General features: G+C 41.2%; 1 protein-coding gene and 1 pseudogene across 3 annotated transcripts in view; both read right to left on the bottom strand.

Moving 5' to 3' along the window:
- SLC4A5 (solute carrier family 4 (sodium bicarbonate cotransporter), member 5) overlaps nt 1-20,838 on the bottom strand; it is a 144,720-nt gene that overhangs the window by 91,906 nt on the left and 31,976 nt on the right. For 2 of the 3 annotated variants that reach the window (XM_011946047.1, XM_011946045.1), the window contains 2 exons: nt 15,185-15,262; nt 4,812-5,003 (listed from right to left, as the gene is read on the bottom strand). In XM_011946047.1, coding sequence (XP_011801437.1) covers nt 4,812-5,003; nt 15,185-15,260 — 268 coding nt within the window. In that variant the 5' untranslated portion in view covers nt 15,261-15,262. The remainder of the gene's footprint in view (nt 1-4,811; nt 5,004-15,184; nt 15,263-20,838) is intronic. The other variant, XM_011946048.1, reaches the window with a different exon arrangement.
- On the bottom strand, nt 7,036-8,310 carry LOC105514589 (annotated as a pseudogene).

Raw genomic sequence — 20,838 nt, forward strand, 5'->3', positions numbered from 1 at the left:
CGCCTCCCGGGTTCACGCCATTCTCCTGCCTCAGCCTCCCGTGATAAAGGGCAGTTCCCCTGCACATGCTCGCTTGTCTGCCACTGTGTAAAACATGTCTTTGCTCCTCCTTCACCTTCTGCCATGATTGTGAACCTTCCCCAACCACGTGGAACTGTAAGTCCAGTAAGCCTCTTTTTCTTTATAAACTACTCAGTCTCGGGTATGTCTTTGTTAGCAGCATGAGAACGGACTAATACAACATAGAAATGGCCAATAGGTATGTGAAAAAGTGCTCACCATCACTAATTATCAGGGAAATGCAAATTAAAACCAAAACCATAGGGAGATATCACCTCATAACTGTTAGAATGGCTACAAAAAGACAAAAGGTAACTAGTATTGGCGAGGATGTGGAGAAAAGGGAACACTTGTGCACTGTTGGTGGGAATGTAAATTGGTATAGCCATTATGGAAAATAATCTGGAAGCTCCTCAAAACATAAAAAGTAGAACTAGTATATAATCCAACAATCCCATCTCTGGGTATACATCCAAAGGAAACTAAATCAGTATCTTAAAAAGATATCCACATGCCCATGTTCACTGCAGCATTATTCACAATAGCCAAAACAGAAATAACCTGCATGTCCACTGACAGAAGACGGGATAAAGAAAATGTGGCATATATAAATATATACAATGGTACATTATTCAGCCATAAAAAAGTAGGAAATTCTGCCATTTGTTTCAACATGGAAGAACCTGGAGGGCATGATGCTAAGTGAAATAAGCCAGAACTATTGCATGTTCTCACTTATATGTGGAATCTGAAAAAGTTGAACTCATAGAAACAGAGGGCAGAACAGTGTTTACCAGGGGTTGGATGTGGAAGATGGGGAGATGTTGGTCAAAGATGAAAATTTTGCAGGGATCTAATGTACTGCATGGTGACTATCGTTAATAATACTGTATTGCATACTTGAAATTTGCTTAGAGAGATCTTAAGTGTTCTTACCATACACACGCACAAAGGTAACTATGAGTGGTGATTAAGGTGTTAACCAATTTGATTGTGGCAATCATATCATAATGTGATAAACATATCACAATTCACATATCACATATCACATATCACAATGTGATATGTTTATCAAATCATGTTTTATACCTTAAACATATATAATTTTGTCAATTATACCTCAATAAAGCTAGAAATGAGAAATGTATGAATTTCCTTTTCTTTAATCCTCCCAGCTGCCTTTTCTAGCTAATTTTTACTTATCATTTAAGACTCATGACAGTTGTCACCTGCTCCAGGAAGCCCCTCTGCCACCACTCACCACCTGGGCCTATGTGCTCCTGTTTCTCCTCCTATAGTTTCCTGTGCAGACCTCCATCAGCATACCTCCCACCAATTTATGCTTATCTGTTTGTGGGTCTATCATCTCCAGGTGCAAGATGTCTTCTTCAAGGGACTCTGACATGATCCAGAGGGCAACTTTGAAGCAAGGGGCTGCTTTCCATGTAGGGTATGGAGCCAGTACAAGAAGGACAAGGATGCCTGGGCTGGCCTCTTTCCTGCCCCTGACCTGCTGTGGGAATGAGGACCAGCAGTTACTTGGGCCTCAACTGGAGTGAGAGCAGGGACTTCACAGGGTTCTGTAAGTTAAATGTGGTTCAAGGAACCATCAAATTTCTTTAGGACAGTGTATCTTTTAACCAGATACTCTGGAACTTAATAGAAAAGTACAGACACCCAAGCCCCATTCACATCTAACATGTCAGGCAGCTGGATTGTGTATTTCAAAAGTGTCCTGGAGGTTAGGAACCTTGCAGCATATATTAAAGGCACCCTCATGGGTCTCTGAGAAAGGAATAAAAGTGAGCTCCTGGCCTTTGTTTCAACTTTATAGTTATGATTATTAATATTATACATTTTAAACATGATATTGAACTATCATTCTCAGGGGGCTTTCACAGGTACCAAGCCCCTTCACATACACTGTCTTATTGGATCTTTGCCATTATTCTGTAAGGCAGGAACTGAAGGGGTCTCTGCTCAATCCTCCATCTGCATAGTGTGCCTGACCTTCAGGCCCAGACACATCTAGCCACCCTGCCTGGCCCAGGCCCCTCATGCTCTGCAGGATGCCCCTGTCCTCTGAAGTGGGAGTTCCTGCTGGGCTATGCAGCCAGACCAGCTGGGCCCCCTGCCTAGGTGTCTGGATGAATTTATAGAACAGACAGGACACTCAGAGAGGAAAAACATATGTGGTCAGGTGTCCTACAGCAAAGACAAGTGGGAGATTCAGACAATTATCCAAATGAGGCAGGTAAAACGATTCTGGCACTGTTTCATTTTCCCTTCCACAGGGCATTGACACTATCCCTGAGATGTGGCAAGAGCAAGGTTTATATCTGTATCACACATACAGTGCCCATTTTGCTTAGAAGTGAAAGACTGCGGGTTGAGACTTCCACTCCATGAAGAATGGCAGAAACCAACTCAATGCTCATGTGCTGCAGAAAAATCACTGTGGTTGGTGACCTTGTTATCAGGCTTTGTGGCTTCCTCAAACCGGAGTGTCTGGAACTTGGGTCTGGAATGTATTCTCAGGGGTAGAAATGTTTCACTTGAACTTTTAAATTTTGTTTCCATTTTGATGATAATCTTTAAAAATTCCTTTTATTAGATGGAATAGCAAAACTTGGGTTATAATTCATAATTGGAAGATATTTTTATGGAATAAAACCCTAATTAGTTAGATTATTTCTCAAATTGGAATATGTGGCTTCCTGGGGCCCTACAAATATAAAAATGTATTTTCGTGGGTCCACAGGACTTTATTTTCCCTTTAAAAGGGGTCTTCACTTTACTCCAGCTTATGAGACATGGCCTAAAATTCCCTGTCCTCCCAGGCTCTCCCATTCTCCCTTTCCTACTCCACAGCCCTGTTGGGAACAAGCCAGTAACACACACACATAGTATAGGAAGAGCAGGCAGTGAAGGAAATGCACCAATATATTTGGTACAAATATGAAAAAGGGGTTGGACATGGTGGCTCATCCCAGCACTTTGGGAGGTTGAAGCAGGTAGATCGCTTGAGGTCAGGAGTTCGAGACCAGCCTGGCCAACATGGTGAAACCCTGTCTCTACTAAAAATACAAAAATTAGCTGGGTGTGGTGGTGCGTGCCTGTAATCCCAGCTACTCGTGAGGCTGAGGCACGAGAATCACTTGAACCCAGGAGGCAGAGGTTGCAGTGAGCCGAGACCATGCCACTGAACTCCAGCCTGGGCAACAGAATGAGACTGTGTCTCAAAAAATATATATATGCCAAAGGGTTCTACTACATTCTTTTTTCTTTGGTTTGCAGTTAAAATCAGTGTCCACTTAACTGAACGGGAAACCACCAAAGCAATGTCAAATCCACCATCTACAACTACTTCTGTGATGTTCCATGTCACCTCTTCTATAGTCTTTGAGCAGAGGGCACCAAATCTAAACTGCTTTCTTCTTCTCTGGCTCAGGAGGGACCCAGCAGACTCTACTTTCCAAGGACGACCTCAATCCTGAATACAGGAGAGGTGGTGGGGTGACAGGGGAATATCTCAGAGACCATGTCAATATGTGTGAGGCATCCAGAACCAACATGGGGGCAAGAGGTCTTCCCAGCAGGCTTGCTTTCCTCTTGGTCTCTGATGTTCCCATTCCTCAGCAGGACTCTGTGTGTGTGCGTGTGCATGTGCGTGCCTGCATGCGTGCATGTGCACGTGTTTTGTGTGTGTGTTTTGTGTGTATGTGTGTTGTATTTTAACTACAGCCCATCTCTTACACTGGACTTCTCCAAAGGATTTACCATTTCTACAAAGGCACGTTTACTCTGAAAAAGCCACAGGCCCTGGTCGACCTAATGCCAATGAGCGGGGTTGTAGAGGGCTCTGCAGGGTTGGGGGTAGCTCCCATGGCCTGTGAGAGCAGGTGCATCAGGTCTCCTGCCAGGATACTAAGATGCAGTCACTGCCTCTGACACTCCTTGGAAGGTAAAATAAACCAACTTTTCCATGCTCAAGACAGTGAGCGATACACAGTAGAAACCGAACTAATATTATTTATTAGGCAGGTTTGGGATATGCTGAGAGTGAAATCACGTCCCCAGAAACATCAGTAAAGTCTAGAAAATAAAATGTCATATTTGTGCTCTAAGGATTCTAGTCCCTTTTACTCCTCTTAAGATTGATAATTTTCTTTCCACAGGAAAGAGCAAAAGACTGATTTTTAATTAGCCCAGTGCTGTTTTCTGACGGAGTAGAGGCAGTCCTGGGGTCTTTGTTGTCCCAGGAGAAAGCTTCCCAGGTGTCTTGCAAGCTACAATGCAGGGTGACTAGACAATTCTGTACCAGGCCTTTCAGCTCCAGTGAGGAGAGAGGGTGGAGCTAATGTAACAAGAACTTCAGTTTACTGAACACAATGCCTTGTACAAAACAAGCATGTCCATTATTGGTTCTTAGGGCAACGACCGTATGGTCCTTGGAATTTGGAAATGAGGGAAATAATTCTGAGAATTAAACCATGAAATCAACACAGAATGGATCAGAGTGGAGGTCTCAAAGTCCCTAGAGAAAGACAGAGGGCTTCAGTCTGACCAAAAGTGTCAGTGAGCAGGAAGGCTGGCCAAAAATGGAAGCAGAGCAGAGGGGACCTGAGAGGCTAGGCTGAGCCATGTGGAGCATTACCCACATTCTCCAGAAAACCCCCCCTGCCCTGCTGGGTCCCATCTGGACACACCAGCAGGATGGCTCCCCAGAATGCACCACTCAAGGAACTCACGAGTCCTGCTGATAAGATCCACTCTGCTGTCCCGGCTGCTTGCCCCACTCCCTGGGCCAGTCAGTTCCTGCTGTGGCTGGTCTGGCCGCAGGCCCCAGTGGACTTTTTGCAGGCCCGAAAGATGTCCCTTCTGGTCAGTTTTTCTTTGAGGGTACGTGGGTACTGGAAGCCCAATGTGGATAGGAGGGCATTCTGTGGGCACAGCACAAAAGAGAGGGAAGGCAAGGTTACTGAAAATTGGCATTTTCCCATAATATCCATCAGTTATGAAGAGATTGGGCTGCAGAAGCAAAATGGAAGACACGGAATGCCAGGATGGGGTCATTGCCCTGAGGCTTGGGTTTGACAGAGCTCCAGTAATGAACCAAATCAACAGTTGCTGGAGGGAATACCCTCAGTGCTATAATTAGAATTCTGTTAGAATGAGCAGAACTCCCAATTCCCCGTTCTTGCTTGTCCGGAACAGTGATTACTGGATATGACTTATGACACGTGGTTCAGGGGGAAGTCCCTTAGTGGGTCACAGATGTAGTTCAAAATGCCAAGTGCTCTCTTTGATTGTTAGGGGAAAGTCATATGCATTTCTACTGAGAGCCATTTTTACTAACAATCAAGGACTACAGAGACTACTTATCAGAAAAGTGAGTTATTGAGAGTTTCACAAAGCTGGCTTTGTAAACTAAAATTTCTAAGAACTAAAGTTACCAAGAGCCCTAATTCAGAATCCCACTAATAAGCCTGATTATTATTGAAAACCAGGGTAATGGGCAAAGCACACAGAGGCAGCTGGAATTCCCTCATCTCTCAGATAGGATATTGCTACCAGTTTAACACCAGAGTTGTCTTAAGTCAACAATTTTTAAAATAATTAATAGATTTTTAGAACAGTTTTAGATTTACAGAATTATTGAGCAGACAGTACACAGAGTTCAATGTACCTACCTCCACCCTAACCCCACCTCCACTCCTATAGTTTTCCCTATTATTAACATCTTGCATTAGTGTGGTGCATTTGTTATAATTAATGAGCCAATACTGATACATTATTATTAACTATATAGTTTACATTAAAGTTTACTCTTCTAATGTCTAGATACTTCTATGGGTTTTGACAAATGCATAAGGACAACCATCTACAATTATATATCATATAGTACAGCTTCACTACTCTAAATATCCTTTGTTTCGTCTCTTCATCCCACTCCTTCCTCTCTCCAACCCGCCCCCCCAAATTTTTTTTTTTGAGACGGAGTCTTGCCCTGTCACCCAGGCTGGAATGCAACGGTGTGATCTCGGCTCACTGCAACCTCCCCCTCCCAGGTTCAAGTAATTCTCCTGCCTCAGCCTCCCAAGTAGCTGGGATTACAGGCATGCACCACCATGCCTGGCTAATTTTTTGTATCTTTAGTAGAAACAGGGTTTCGCCATGTTAGCTAGGCTGGTCTTGAACTCCTGACCTCATGATCCACCCACCTTGGCCTCCCAAAGTGCTGGGATTATAGGCATGAGCCACCATGCCTGGCTCCAACCCCCTGTTTACTTACTATCTCTACAATTTTGCCTTTTCCAAAATATCATAGAGTTGGAATTGACAGAGCAGGAGCATCACCATCTTGTTGGATAAGCACTGCCATTCTAAAGTTCACATTGATCAAAAACCATATAAATCCAAAGGGCATCAGCCTAATGGCTAAGGTGAGCATGACCATAAACCACAAATAACATCTCCAATTAGAAACATTCCAAACCCCTCCCTGACCAGAGACATGCCAGCCCTAAGATAACCTCCCCTCCAGCCGGAGAGATGTCAGCCCCAGGATAACTGCCTCTCCCACCAGAGACATTCCAACCCCACCATAAACTTCTCCCCCACAGAGAAACATTCCAAGCTTGTGGTAAGTTCTCTTACTCTAAAATAAACAGTCTTAGTCTGTAAGAGAGAGTGCTTCTGACCCAAATCGGCCAGAAGCCCCTCTCAGGTTTATTCTCCAAAATAAACCTATCTTTGACTGTTGAGCCACTTTCCATGTTTCTTTCCTTTCTTTAACTCTTACAGGAATCATATATTATGAAGCCTTTTCATATTGGCTCTTTCAATTAGCAATATACATTTAAGCTTCCTCCATGTGTTTTCAAGGTTTGATAGCTCTTTTTTTTTTTTTTTTTAACCTCTGAACTTTTTATTGGCCTCTTGCTCCCCAAAGGGTACCCTGCTTCTGCTAGCTTAATGTCTCAGAACTTTGGTGTCATTGTTCTCAGACACCACTTTGCCATCTGCTATCTGGTGGGTAGTGGTCTTTTGGATGATTTGCATGGAGTTGCTGCTGTCCAGGGCATCACCAAGACTGAAGTCCTCACCATCTTCCAGCAGGCAGTGGTAGGTGGTAATCTCAGCGTCCAGCTTGAGCTTGATATTCAGCAGGGCCTTGTACTCCTGGGCCTGGGGCTGTCCCTCTGCCCAGGTCTGTGCCAGCTCTGACTCCAGGTGCAGCAGGATCCCATTGAGCTGCTCCATCTGGGCCTCCACCTCCCTCAGGGTGTTCTCCAAGCTGGCCTTCAGATTTCTCATGGAGTCCAAGTCAATCTCCAAGGACTGGACTGTACATCTCAGCTTCATGAGCATCATCTCAGCAGCTCCAACCTTGGCAGACTGTATGGTGACCACTGTGCTGCTCTCCTCAATCTGCTGAGACCAGTACTTGTCTAGCTCCTCTCACCTCTTCCGAGCCAGCTCATTATATTGGGCCCATATGTCTGCCATGATCTTGGCAAAGTCCTGAGATTTGGGGGCATCTACCTCCATGGACAACCCAGAGCTGGCAATCTGGGCTTGTCGGCCTTTTACTTCCTCTTCATGGTTCTTCTTCATGAAGAGCAGCTCCTCCTTGAGAGCCTTGATCGCTGTCTCCAGCTGCAGCCAAGTGACATTGGTGTCATCAATGACCTTGTGGAGCCCACTGATGTCACTCTCCACAGACTGGTGCATGGCAAGCTCTGTCTCATACTTGACTCTAAAGTCATCAGCAGCAAGACGGGCACTGTTGATCTGCGCAACTACGTGGGCGTTGTCCAAAGTATTTGTGAAGATCTGAGCCCTCATGTCCTCAGTGGTCTTGAAGTAATAGTTCCAGTCTCTGACCTGGGGTCCCTTCTTCAGGTGCTCCCAGATTTTGCTCTCCAGCTTCCTGTTCTCAGTCTTCAGGCTCCTCACTCTGTCCAGGTAGGAGGCCAGGCAGTCATTCAGGCTTTGCATGATCTCCTTCTCATTCAGGATGCCTCCCATTCCTGCCAGACTCCCAGCCATCCCCATGGCCAGGCCCCCAGACCCTATATCGCCCTGGAAGTTGGTGCAGCAGGACACAGAGATCTGGGAACCAGAGCCCCCAGCACCTACATAGATGCTGGCCGCACTGCTGACCAGCCAGGCGCCATAGCTTGGCTGCTGGACAGAGCCCAGGGACTGGTAGTTGGAGAAGGTGGAACAAGTGGTGAACCTCATGCTGGCCAGGGAGGAAAGTGAGAGGAAAGGACTCAGGCTTTGCCAATCACCTCATTTCTTTTTACCTCTGAACAACACTTCACTGATGAATGTACTGTAGTTTGTTCATTCATTCTCCTATTGAAGGACATCTTGGTGGCTTCCAGTTTGGGTGATAATGAATAGAGTAGCTATAAACATTCATATGTGGCTTCTATGTGAACATAATTTTCAACTTAATTGGGTAAATACCTAGGAACATGATTACTGGTTCAGATGACAAGACTATGTTCAGTTTTGTAAGAAACTGCCATACCGTCTTCCAAAGTGGTTATACTATTTGCATTCCCACCAGCAATGGAAGAGTATTTCCTATTGCTTTGCATCCTCACCAGCATTTGGTATTGTCAGTTTTTTAAAAAATAGCCATTCTAATAGGTGTTAGTGGATCTCATTGTTTTAATTTTCAATTCCCGAATGACATATGACATTTAGAATCTTTTTATATGCTTATTTGCCATCTGTATATCTTCTTTGATGAGGTGTTTGCTTATATCATTTGTCCATGTTAAAACTGGGTTGTTTGTTTCCTTATTGTTGAGTTTTAAAAGTTCTTTTGGTATTTTCAGATGCAAGTCTTTTATCAGATATACACATTTTGCAAATATTTTCTCCTAGTCTGTGGGAAGACTTCTTTCCATTCTCTTAAATGTCTTTCATAGAGCAGAAGTTTTTAATTTTAATAGAGTCCAGCTTATCATTTTTTTCTTTCATCAATTGTGCTTTTAGGGTTGTATCTAAAAACTCATCACCAGACCTAAGGTCACCTAGATTTTCTCATATGTTATCTTCTAGAAGTTTTATAGTTTTGCATTATACACTTAGGTTTAAGATCCACTTTAAGATGATTTTTTGAAAGGTGTAAGGACTATATCTGAATTTTTTTTTTTTTTTTGAGACAGAGTCTTACTCTGTCATCCAGACTGGAGTGTAGTGGCATGATCATGGCTTACTGCAGCTTTGACCTCCTGTGCTCAAGTAATCCTCCCACCTCAGCCTCCAGAATAGCTGAGATCACAAGCATGCATCACCATACCCAGATATTTTCAAAAAAATTTTTAGTAGTCTCAAAATCTCTACATTGCCCAGGCCGGTCTTGAACTCCTGGGCTCAGACAATCCTCTCGCCTTGGCCTCCCAAAGTGCTGGGATTACAGGCATGAGCCATTGCACCCGGCCTGAATTCTTTTTTTTTTTTTAAGCATATGAATGTCCAGTCATTCCATCACCATTTGCTAAAAATATTATTCTTCTTCCATTAAATTGCCTTTGTGTCTTTGTCAAAGATCAGCTGATTATATTTGTGTGGGTCCATTTTTGGGCTATTGATTCTGTTCCACTGATCAATTTGTCTGCTCTTTTGACAATATCACACTTGATTGTAGTAGCTTTACAGTAAGTCTGGAAGTTGAGTAGTGTCATTCAACTTTGTACTTCTTCAGTGTTATGTTGGATATTCTGGGTCTTTTGCCTTACCATATACACTTTAGAATCAATATGTTGGCATCCACAAAAAAAAACTTGCTAAGATTTTTACTGGGATTATATTGCACCTACAGATCAAGTTGGGGAGGACTGACAACAATGTTGAATTTTCCTATGCATGAACATGAAATATTTTTTCATTTACTTAGACCTTTCATTTCCTTCATTACCTTTATAGTTTTTCTCATGTAGATCCTGTATACATTTTGTTAGATTTATGTCTAAAATTTTTGGTGCTAGTGTATCATGACTTAAATTTCAAATTTCAATGGCTGGTACATAGTAAAGCAACTGTACCCTAAGACTACAACCTGAGACCTTGTTATAGTCACTTATTAGTTACAGGAGTTGTTTGGTAAATTCTTTGGAATTTTCTGCATAGACAGTTATATCATCTGTGAACAAAGATAATTTTATTTCTTCCTTCCCAAACTATATACATTTATTTCCTTTTCTTGTCTTATTGCATTAGCTAGAATGTCCAGTATGATATTGAAAAGGGCTGGTGAAAGGGGATCTCTTTGCTTTGTTCCTGATCTCAGTAGGAAAGTTTTGAGTTTCTCATCATTAAGTATGATGTTAGCTATAGTTTTTTTGTAGATTTTTAAAAAATCAAGTTGAGGAAATTTCCCTCTATTCCTAGTTTACTGCAAGTTTTTACTATGAATAGGTGTTGGATTTTGTCAAATGCTTTTTCTGCATCGATTGACATTATTGTGTAATTTTTCTTCTTTGGCCTATTGATATGATGAATTATCTTAATTGACTTTTGAATACTGAACCAGCCTTAAATAACTGGGATAAATCCTTTTGGGTCATGGTGTATAATTATTTTTATACATTGTTGAATTTGATCTGCCAGCATTTTGTGGAGGATTTTTGCATATATATTCATAAAGGATATTGATCTGTAGTTTTTCTTTCTTGTCATGTCTTTATCTGGTTTTGTACTGGGATAATGCTGACCTCATGGGATTAGTGAGAAAGTATTCCTTCTGCTTCTATTTTCTGGAAGAGATTGTAGACAATCGCTATCCTTTCTTCCTTAAATGTTTGGTAGAATTCGCTAGTGAAATCATCAAGGTCTGTTGCTCTTTTTTTTTTTGTAAAGTTGTTAATTATTATCTATGACCTCTCTGATAGTAATAGACCTGTTCAAATTATTTATTTCTCCTGTGTGAGTTGTAGTAGTTTGTGTCTTTCAATAAATTAGTCCATTTCACCTAAGTCATCAAATTTGTAGGCACAGAGTTGTTCATAATATTCTTTTATTATCCTTTTAATGTCCATGGAATCAATAATGATCACCTTTCATTTCTGATATTAATGTATGTCTTCTCCCTTTTTTCCTTGGTTAGCCTGGCTAGAGATTCATCAATTTTATTAATCTTTTTAAGAGATAGCCTCAGTTTCATTGATTTTTCTCTATTGTTTCTTATTTCTAATTTCACTGATTTCTGCTCTATTTGGTATTATCCCTTTTTTCTTCTTGCTTTAGGATTATTTTGCAATTCCTTCTCTTGTTTCCTAAAATGGGAGCTTAGGTTGTTGCTTTTAGATGTTTCTTCTTTTCTAATATATGCATTTAATGTTATTCATCTTCCTCTAAGCACTGCTTTTGCTATATCCCACAAATTTTGATAAATTAAATTTTCATTTTCATTTAGTCAAAAATATTTTCAAAATTTTCTTAAGACTTCTTCTTTGACTACTCATATATTATTTAAAAGTATATTGTTTAGGCCGGGCGCGGTGGCTCAAGCCTGTAATCCCAGCACTTTGGGAGGCCGAGACGGGCGGATCATGAGGTCCCGAGATCGAGACCATCCTGGCTAACACGGTGAAACCCCGTCTCTACTAAAAAATACAAAAAACTAGCCGGGCGACGTGGCAGGCGCCTGTAGTCCCAGCTACTCGGGAGGCTGAGGCAGGAGAATGGCGTAAACCCAGGAGTCGGAGCTTATAGTGAGCTGAGATCCGGCCACTGCACTCCAGCCCGGGCGACAGAGCAAGACTCCGTCTCAAAAAAAAAAAAAAAAAAAAAGTATATTGTTTAATCTCTAAATCTGTTGGGATTTTCCAGTAATTTTTCTGTTATTGATTTTTAGTTTAATTCCAATGTGGTGTTACAGCATACTCGGCATGACTTCTGTTTCTTTAAATTTGTTCAGGTGTGTTTTATGTCCCAGAATGTGGTCTGTCTTGCTGGATATTCCACATGAGCTTGAGAAGAATGTGTATTCTGCTGTTGTTGGCCGAAGCATTATACAAATGTCAATTAAATCCAGGTGATTAATATGCTGTTCCTCTCAACTGTATCATTACTGATTTTCCGCCTGCAGGATCTGTTAATTACTGGTAAATGGGTGTTGAAGTCTACAACTATAGTAGCTGATTTGTCTGTTCTTCTTCAGTTTTGTCATTTTTTTGCCTCATGTATTTTGATGCTCTGCTCTTAGGTGTATACATGTTAAGGACTATTACGTTTTCCTGAAGAACTGACCCTTTTATCATGATGCATGCCCTCCCTTATCCCTGTTAAAGAGATGTTCTTTGCTCTGAATTCTTCTTTGTCTGAAATTAAAATACCTATTCTTGCTTTCTTTTGATTAGTATTATCATGGTATATCTTTCTCCCTCCCTTTACTTCTAATTCATCTGTATCTATCTATCTATCTATCTATCTATCTATCTATCTATCTATGTGTGTGTGTGCACATATATGTGTGTGTTTGTGTGTGTATTTGCATTTTTTTTGAAATGGAGTCTTGCTCTGTGCAGCTTCCACCTGCAGGATTCAAGTGATTTCCTGCTCAGCCTTCCGAGTAGCTGGGATTACAGGTGTGTGCCACCATGCCCGGCTAATTTATGCATTTTTAGTAGAGACAGGGTTTACCATGTTGGCCAGGCTGGTCTCGAACTCCTAACCTCAAGTGGTCTTCCCACCTCAGCCTCGCAAAGTACTGGGATTACAGGTGTGAGCCATCGCACCTGGCCTGTGTCTTTATATTCAATGTAGGTTTCTTGTCACATAGTTGCGTCTTGTTTTTTGAGCCTTTCTAACATCCTCTGTCTTTTAATTGATATGTTTAGACCATTCATATTTAAAGTAATTAATGACCAGGCGCAGTGGCTCACGCCTGTAATCTCAGCACTTTGGGAGGCTGAGGTGAGTGGATCACCTGAGGTCAGGAGTTCAAGATCAGCTTGGCCAACATGGCGAAACCCCATCTCTACTAAAAATATAAAAAATAAACCAGCGTAGTGGTGTGAACCTGCAGTCCCAGCTACTTGGGAGGCTGAGGCACGAGAATTGCTTGAACCCGGAAGGCAGAGGTTACAGTGAGCTGAGATGCACCATTGCACTCCAGCCTGAGCGACAGAGCAAGACTTCATCTCTAAATAAATAAATAAAGTGATTATTGATATCAGTTAATTAATATCTACTATGTTTACAACTATTTTGTGTTTGTGGCACTTGTCCTTTTTTTTTTTTTTTAAGAAATAGGGTCTTGCTATGTTGCCCAGGCTGGCCTCAAACTCTTAGCCTCAAGCAATTCTCCTGCCTCTGTCCCCTGGGTAGCTGGGACTACAGGCACATGCCACTATGCCCAGCTCCTCCTGTGGTTTTAATTGAGCACTTTATATGATTCTGTTTTCTCTCATCTCTGAGTGTATCAATTATACCCCTCAAAAAATTATAGTGGTTGCCCTAGACTTTGCAATATACAGTTAGAATTAATCTATGTCCACTTTCAAACACTATACTGTTTCTCAACTGAACTATGGAGAAGCATGTCTAAGCCTTTTAGAGAGATGTTGAATATGCTTTAGAGAGATGTTGTATGAGTCTACTCTGGTTGGTGCATTCCTAGGTACTGGGGGTCAGGTTACTTGGATGTCAGTGTCCAAATCTGTATATAGTCCCAGCTCACCCCACTGCATGCTCTTCTGGATCCCATTCTCTCCTGGGTGTAACAGGGATGAAGAAAATGAAGTGGAGATTATTATGAAGTGTGGCCTCGCTTCCTAGGGGACGGGTGTCAGAATGACTAGTTTCCCTTCTTCCTCCTCTCACCTCCCCACATCATGGTGGAACTTCCCTTCCCTACACTGCATTGTTTAAGCAAGCTGCAATTTGAGATAAGAAGTAGACACTAGCACTTAGAGGTAAGTAGTTCCACTCTAAGGGCTTAGTATATTTGGGTCTTCCAATGACAAGTTCCTATTCTCCACCCCTGAGGCCAGGAATGGAAATGAAAAGAAGCAGGTATATCAGAAAGACCCCATCCCAAGAGGCAGCTGCCCTGGGTGCTCCCTGGCTTGTCCTTTACTTGATCTGTGGCCATCTTGCCTCTGTGGGACTCAGTGAACTCATCTGTAATGTGGGAATGAAAATCCTTTCTCTACCAAACTGGCGTCTGAAAAGATAGAATGGGATCATGTATGAGAACATGATTATGCAAATTGTAAGGGGCCATACACAGGAAGAGTATACTTATTTAAAAAATCAGAGGAGATGGCTGTCAAAAAAAATTTTACTTTCTGTTCTGAATCTAAATTGTCCCATCTTTTCTTGGCTTCTATCATAATCAAAAGAGCATGGTGATTTAGCTGGTGAACTGTAGAGAGTGGCTTGCCCTCACCCAAGTCTACATTATCCTTCGTGGCTCTGCAGGACCTCTCCTCTCACCATAAGTATCTTGCAGTTTGGCTCAGGACATGTGCCAAGTTCTCCTAGCAACTCTTTAGGACATTTTTCTTGCTTGACAGCTCCAAAGTGGCTCTACACATTCTGCAGCTCACAGAGCCTCTAGGTGGACAGCGAGGTTGGTATTTTCCTTCACTTGGGGCTGGGGTAATGATGGCACTAGCCACCCATCTGACTGCCTTTTCATAAGCCCTGTGGCTTCTTCTCTGTAGTGTGTAGGAGGCTTCGGGCCTCTCAAGTCAGAAATTCTGGAGCAACAGAAATACCTGCCACCCCAACATCCTCTTGCACTGGTTTTAATTGAGCTGGCAGTTTGGGAATCTATTAATATAAAATGTTGATATTTGGCATTTATTATGGTTTGCAGATCTTGTAAAATTAGGTGAGTTACATTTTGTGTTGGGGAAGCTATACTCTAATCCACACAGCCGAAGTGGCAGTTTCCTATCTCCGGCCTGACCATGCAGTCCCCTGGGGATACCATGAAGGCTGGTCCCACCAGCCTCAAGGAGACACTGTGGATGAGTCAGGAAAAGGGACCTGCTCCCTAGACTCTCCAGCTGAAAGAGTTGTTATAAAGACATCCAGAGAATTCTCAGTGCCTCCTGAGATTTGCGTAAAGTCCTCAAAGTGACCTCACCTTTCTGATCCGGAAATCTCCTCCTGTGGTTAGTGTGGTCCAGCTTTCCTACCCCAGCCTTCTCCTTCACCTTCATGACTATAAAGTAAAAGGAACACAGCCTCAAAATGTATACATTAAAAAGGGTAGGATTTCAAGGATAAATGGCCAAATCCATAGTCACAGTGGGAGATTTTAATACAGACAAAAAACTAAGACAAAAGGACATATAGCTGGGTGTGGTGGCTCACACCTGTAATCCTAGCACTTTGAGAGGCTGAGGCGGGTGGATCACCTGAGGTCAGGAGTTCGAGACCAGCCTGGCCAACATACTGAAACTCCATCTCTACTAAAAATACAAAAATTAGCCAGGTGTGGTGGCATGCGCCTATAATCCCAGTTGCTAGGGAGGCTGAGGCAAGAGAATCTCTTGAACCCAGGAGGTGGACTTTGCAATGAGCTGAGATTGCACCACCGCACACCAGCCTGGGCAACAGAGCAAGACTCTGTCTTAAAAAAAAAAAAAAAAAGACATATAAACAAATTGAAGAATAATTTCTAACAAATAGAGAACACACTTCCTTTTCAAGTACAAATGACACCATTTACAAAGAAAGCACATATACTAGGTCATGGAAAAGTCTCAGAAAAGTAAATTTATTATGCTTCTATAGTTTATATATAATAAGCCAAATTTATATTGTGGTTTCCTATTAAAACCATCATTCAAAATTATTTTATATAAATATACTTGTATATATAATAATTTCTAATCATGGGTTTAATGGGAAACCACAATAGAAATTATTAAATATTTGAACTCAACATTTATAAATACAATATATTGAAACTTGTGGGATGCAGCATACTTAGAGGGAACAAGGAAAGAAGGCAATTACTTTAAAAGATTATTAAGATAGGCAGTCAAGCCAGGTGTGGTGGCTCACACCTGTAATCCCTCCACTTTGGGAGGCCAAGGCAGGAGGATTGCTTGAGGCCAGGAGTTCACGACCAGAATGAGCAATATAATGAGACCTCATCTCTATAATACACATACACATATATATATCTTTTATAGATATATATTAGATATATATTTTATAAATATATATATGTGTGTGTATATATAAATATGCACCAGATGTGATGGTGTGCTGTAGTCCTAAGCTACTTGGGAGGCTGAGGCAGGAGGATCATATGAGCCCAGAAGTTTGAGGCTTCAGTGAGCCATATATGATTGTGCCACTGCATTACAGCCTGGGTGACAGAGTGAGACTCTGTCTCTATGAAAAAGAAAAAAAAGAAAAAACAAAGGCATTCTATGTAAGATCAATCAGAAGAAAAGAAGAATTTTAAGTAAACAACACTAGGAATGAAAAAGGGACATGACTTAAAATATAGTTGAGAATTTAAAAATTATAATTCCATTAAAAAATTCATGCCAATTAATTTTAAAACTTAAATAATAACAATAAAACTTAAACAATAACAATTACATTGCTATGTGCCAGATACTATTTTAAGTGCTTTGCATGTATGATTTAATTGAATCTTCTCAACAATCCTATGAAATAAATAACATTATTATTCCCATTTTACAAATGAGGAAACCCAGACACAGAGAGCTTAAATGACTACCCACATGGAAAAACAAAACCAGACAATCTTTTCTGGAACTATAACCCTTAGCCACAAGGTTAATAAATGGATACTTCACTACAAAAATAATAGAAGTATCAAAATTGACTTTTAAAAAATTAGAAAACCTAAATTAACTAATAACAATTAAAATTATTGTAGGAAAGGCACCACAATCAGTCATATATTGATAATTATTGAAGTTATGCTACAAAAGATTTGAAAAAAAAAAGAGTTGTAAACTAAAAATAAAATCCTAAGCCTCCCCACCAACTGAATGGACTCCCTCTTGGCCAAGGGGATCCCAGGCATACATTAAAAACCGAAATCCTGGCCAAGACAGGATAGGAGGTCAGACACACCTTGTTATATTCTCTCCTTTTTGCAGTGTAGACAGAACTGACCAGCATTTATGTTAAAATTGAGAATAAGACTAACAGAACAGATCCTTTGTGGCAATAAGGTACCAAACTATAAACAAGACCTAAAGCCAGGCCAGGCAAGGGTTAAGTCATGCACACCTACACTTGAAGAATAAGCTGTGTCCTAACTGCCACAAGGTTTTTCTTTTCCTCTAGCAGTTAAACAAGTGCTGGCCTTGAGACAAGCAATATTAGAACAATTCGCAGCACATCTACCAGCAGACGCTGACTAACCAACCCCCTGCTCCATAAGCCATAACTATAGCTTTGATTGGGCAAAAGACTGACTTCAGTAACCTTCTCCTGATAAGATCACGAACCATGGACTGGTTCTGGTCAGTTTACAGAGGCTGTGCACTTGAACTCCAAAGATATTCTAACGTATAATGCCTAATGTAATACATTTAAATGTAATGGCTCCATCCCAAGGTGAACATGGGCATGTGTAATATGCATGTTTGTTCAATACACATGCATCAGGACCACCTTCATGAATATTCATAGATCCTCCTGTAACCTGCTGAATATGCATGTTTGGCCAACCCATTCATTACCCCTCTTCCTTCGAAGTGCCCGTCTCTGATCTAACCCTGAGGCTGTGATTCCCAGCCTGTAACATGGCCACCTTGCAGGCTGTAACCCTTTACAAGAAATACTTCTCTCTAAATGCATAGATTATGTGATTTTTAAGTTAATAGGGTCATCATCATTTATTTTACTTATGTTGTGTTTGAAAATTTTTCTATAATGCAAAGAAAAATAAACACCAGGAACAGATAGTTTTTAAAATGTTTTATCTGAACCTTCAAGGATTAGATAGCCTCTACATATACAAAATGTTTCTCAAAGATAGAAATAGGAAATCAGAGGCAATAGGGACATCTGAAGACCATGATGCAGAGTGGGCTGAACACAGGGGAGATGGTGGAAGATCTTCATAAGCAGTTCTGAGGTTAAATCCTCAGGTCTCTCTTCTAGGCTCTAGTCTCCTATAATGCCCCTTCTACTCAGAATATGGAGGGGCCCTGTAGGAGACTAAAGCCTAGGACAGAAGATCCCTGGATAGCTGAGGGCAAAAAGGAGTAATTTCACTGGGGAAACAAAAAGGAGTTAAGTAAATGCAGTTAGCCCCTCAGCCCTTTGCCTGTTGGACTCCTAGAACCCTAACGAAGTTTAGGCCCTCCAGGCAGGACATTGGAGAACTTTCAGATTCCAACATTTTGGGGACCTCTGGCAAAATGGCAAGGGCTGCATCCAATTGCCCACTGTAAGTCTATCATTCAACAAGTCCAGCCTGGCCACTTGGCAGCTGTTTAGCAGTTTCACTTCAAAACATGAACAGCCAGCCAAGAATCACCAGAATGACAGATACCAAAACAAACAGGAAAAGAAAAAGTCCAAGGAAACAGGAGCAATGAAGGCAGCCAAAGAAACCATTAAAACTATGTAGTAGCAAATGCCACAAAAGCAAAAATAGACAAATGGTACTTAATTAAACTAAAAAGCTTCTACACAGCAAAATAAACAATGAACAAAGTAAACAGACAACCTACAGAATGAAAAAAATATTACACACTGTGCATGTGACAAAGAGCTAATATCTAGAATCTGTGAGGAACTCAAACAACTCAAAAAGAAAAAACAAATAACCCCATTAAAAAGTGGGCAAAGGACATGAACAGATATTTGGCAAAAGAAGACATATAAATGGCCAACAAACATAAAAAATGTTCAATATCACTAATCATCAGAGAAATGCAAATTAAAACCACAATGAGATACCATCTTACACCAGCCAGAATGGCTATTATTAAAAAGTCTAGGCCTGGCAAGGTGGCTCATGCCTGTAATCCCAGCACTTTGGGAGGCTGAGGTGGGGGGATGGCCTGAGGTCAGGAGTTCAAGACCAGCCTGGCTAACATGGTGAAACCCCGTCTCTACTAAAAATACAAAAATTAGCCAGGTGTGGTGGTGCATGCCTGTAATCCCAGATAGGAGGCTGAGGCACGAGAATTGCTTGAACCCAGGAGGCAGAGGTTGCAGACTGAGATTGTGCCACTGCACTCCAGCCTGGGCAACAGAGTGAGACTCTGTCTTACACACACACACACACACACACACACACACACACACAAAGTCTAAAAATAACACATGTTGGCCAGGCTGCAGAGAAAACATGCGCTGTTGGTGGGAATGTAAATTAGTGCAACCTTTATGAAAAACAGTATGGAGGATTCTCAAAGAACTAAAAATAAAACTACCGTTTGATCCAGCAATCCCACTACTGGTATATGCCCAAAGGAAAAGAATCATTACATTAAAAAAGATACCAGCACTTGTATGTTTATTGCAGCACTATTCACAATAGCAAAGATATGGAATCAACTTAAGTGTAATCAATGTAGGATTGGATAAAGAAATGTTTTAAATATATATATATATACATACATATAATGGAATGCTACTCAGCCATAGCAAATGAAATCATGTCTTTCGCAGCAACATGGATGAAACTGGAGGCCATTATCCTCAGTGAAATAACTCAGAAACAGAAAGACAAATCCTGTGTGTTCTCACTTATAAGTGGGAGCTTACAATTGGTACACACGGACATGTAGAGTGAAATAACAGACACTGGAGACTCCAAAAGGTAGGAGGGTAGGAGGGGGTGAGGGTTGAAAAGTGACCTATTGGGTACACTGTTCGGGTGATGAGTACCCTAAACTCAAACTTCACCACAATGAAATATATGCATGTAAGAAATTTGCACTTTTACTTCCTAAACATATATTTTAAAATATTTATTTTAAAAACTATGTAACTGGTGCTCACTTTAGTAGCACATATACTAAAATTGGGATAATAAAAGATTAGCATGACCCCCGTGCAAAGATTACAAAACAAAGACAAAAACAAAGATAGTTAATATTTTCAAGGAGATTGTCATAGGTTTGTTTAATATAGTTCCTTCCTCGGCATCCAGTTTTTCGCCTGACATAAGTTGTTTGAAACCCAATTAGTTGTACTCCTTTGGCCTAGTTAAAACTTCCCCTCCCCATGTGATTGTTTGTAAAATAGCGCATTCTCGCTCTCTCTCGCTCGCTCTCTCTCTCCCCCCCCCATTCACTGATTGAACATCCTACTGCCTCTTGACTTCCCCCCAGCCACCCCTAACCTCTCCAAGATCTGTAAGTAATAACTTTTTTCTGTTTTATGCATTTTGGTTTCATTGTGTCTCACCTGACCACCTAAACCTTATTTTCCTCCTGGTTAGAGCTCTCCTAGAAAGTGGCTATCTTGGTTTCTGGCTACTCTGCAGAGACAGCTCTCAAGACCAAATCACAGGAAATCACAACAGAGACAAGAAAAGACATTGTATTCATGACAACAAGAAAAGCAGAATTAAAAATATCTTAGAAGAAAATTTTCAATAAAAGACTTGGAACATAAATTTGAAGGAGTATATCAGATAATAGAACACAAATAAAAAGAGATTAAACAAATACTATGATAAAACAAGAAAACCGGGCCGGGCGCGGTGGCTCAAGCCTGTAATCCCAGCACTTTGGGAGGCCGAGACGGGCGGATCACGAGGTCAGGAGATCGAGACCATCC

This window comes from Colobus angolensis, unplaced genomic scaffold, assembly GCF_000951035.1.
Source record: "Colobus angolensis palliatus isolate OR3802 unplaced genomic scaffold, Cang.pa_1.0 Scaffold249, whole genome shotgun sequence".
NCBI lineage: Eukaryota > Metazoa > Chordata > Mammalia > Primates > Cercopithecidae > Colobus > Colobus angolensis.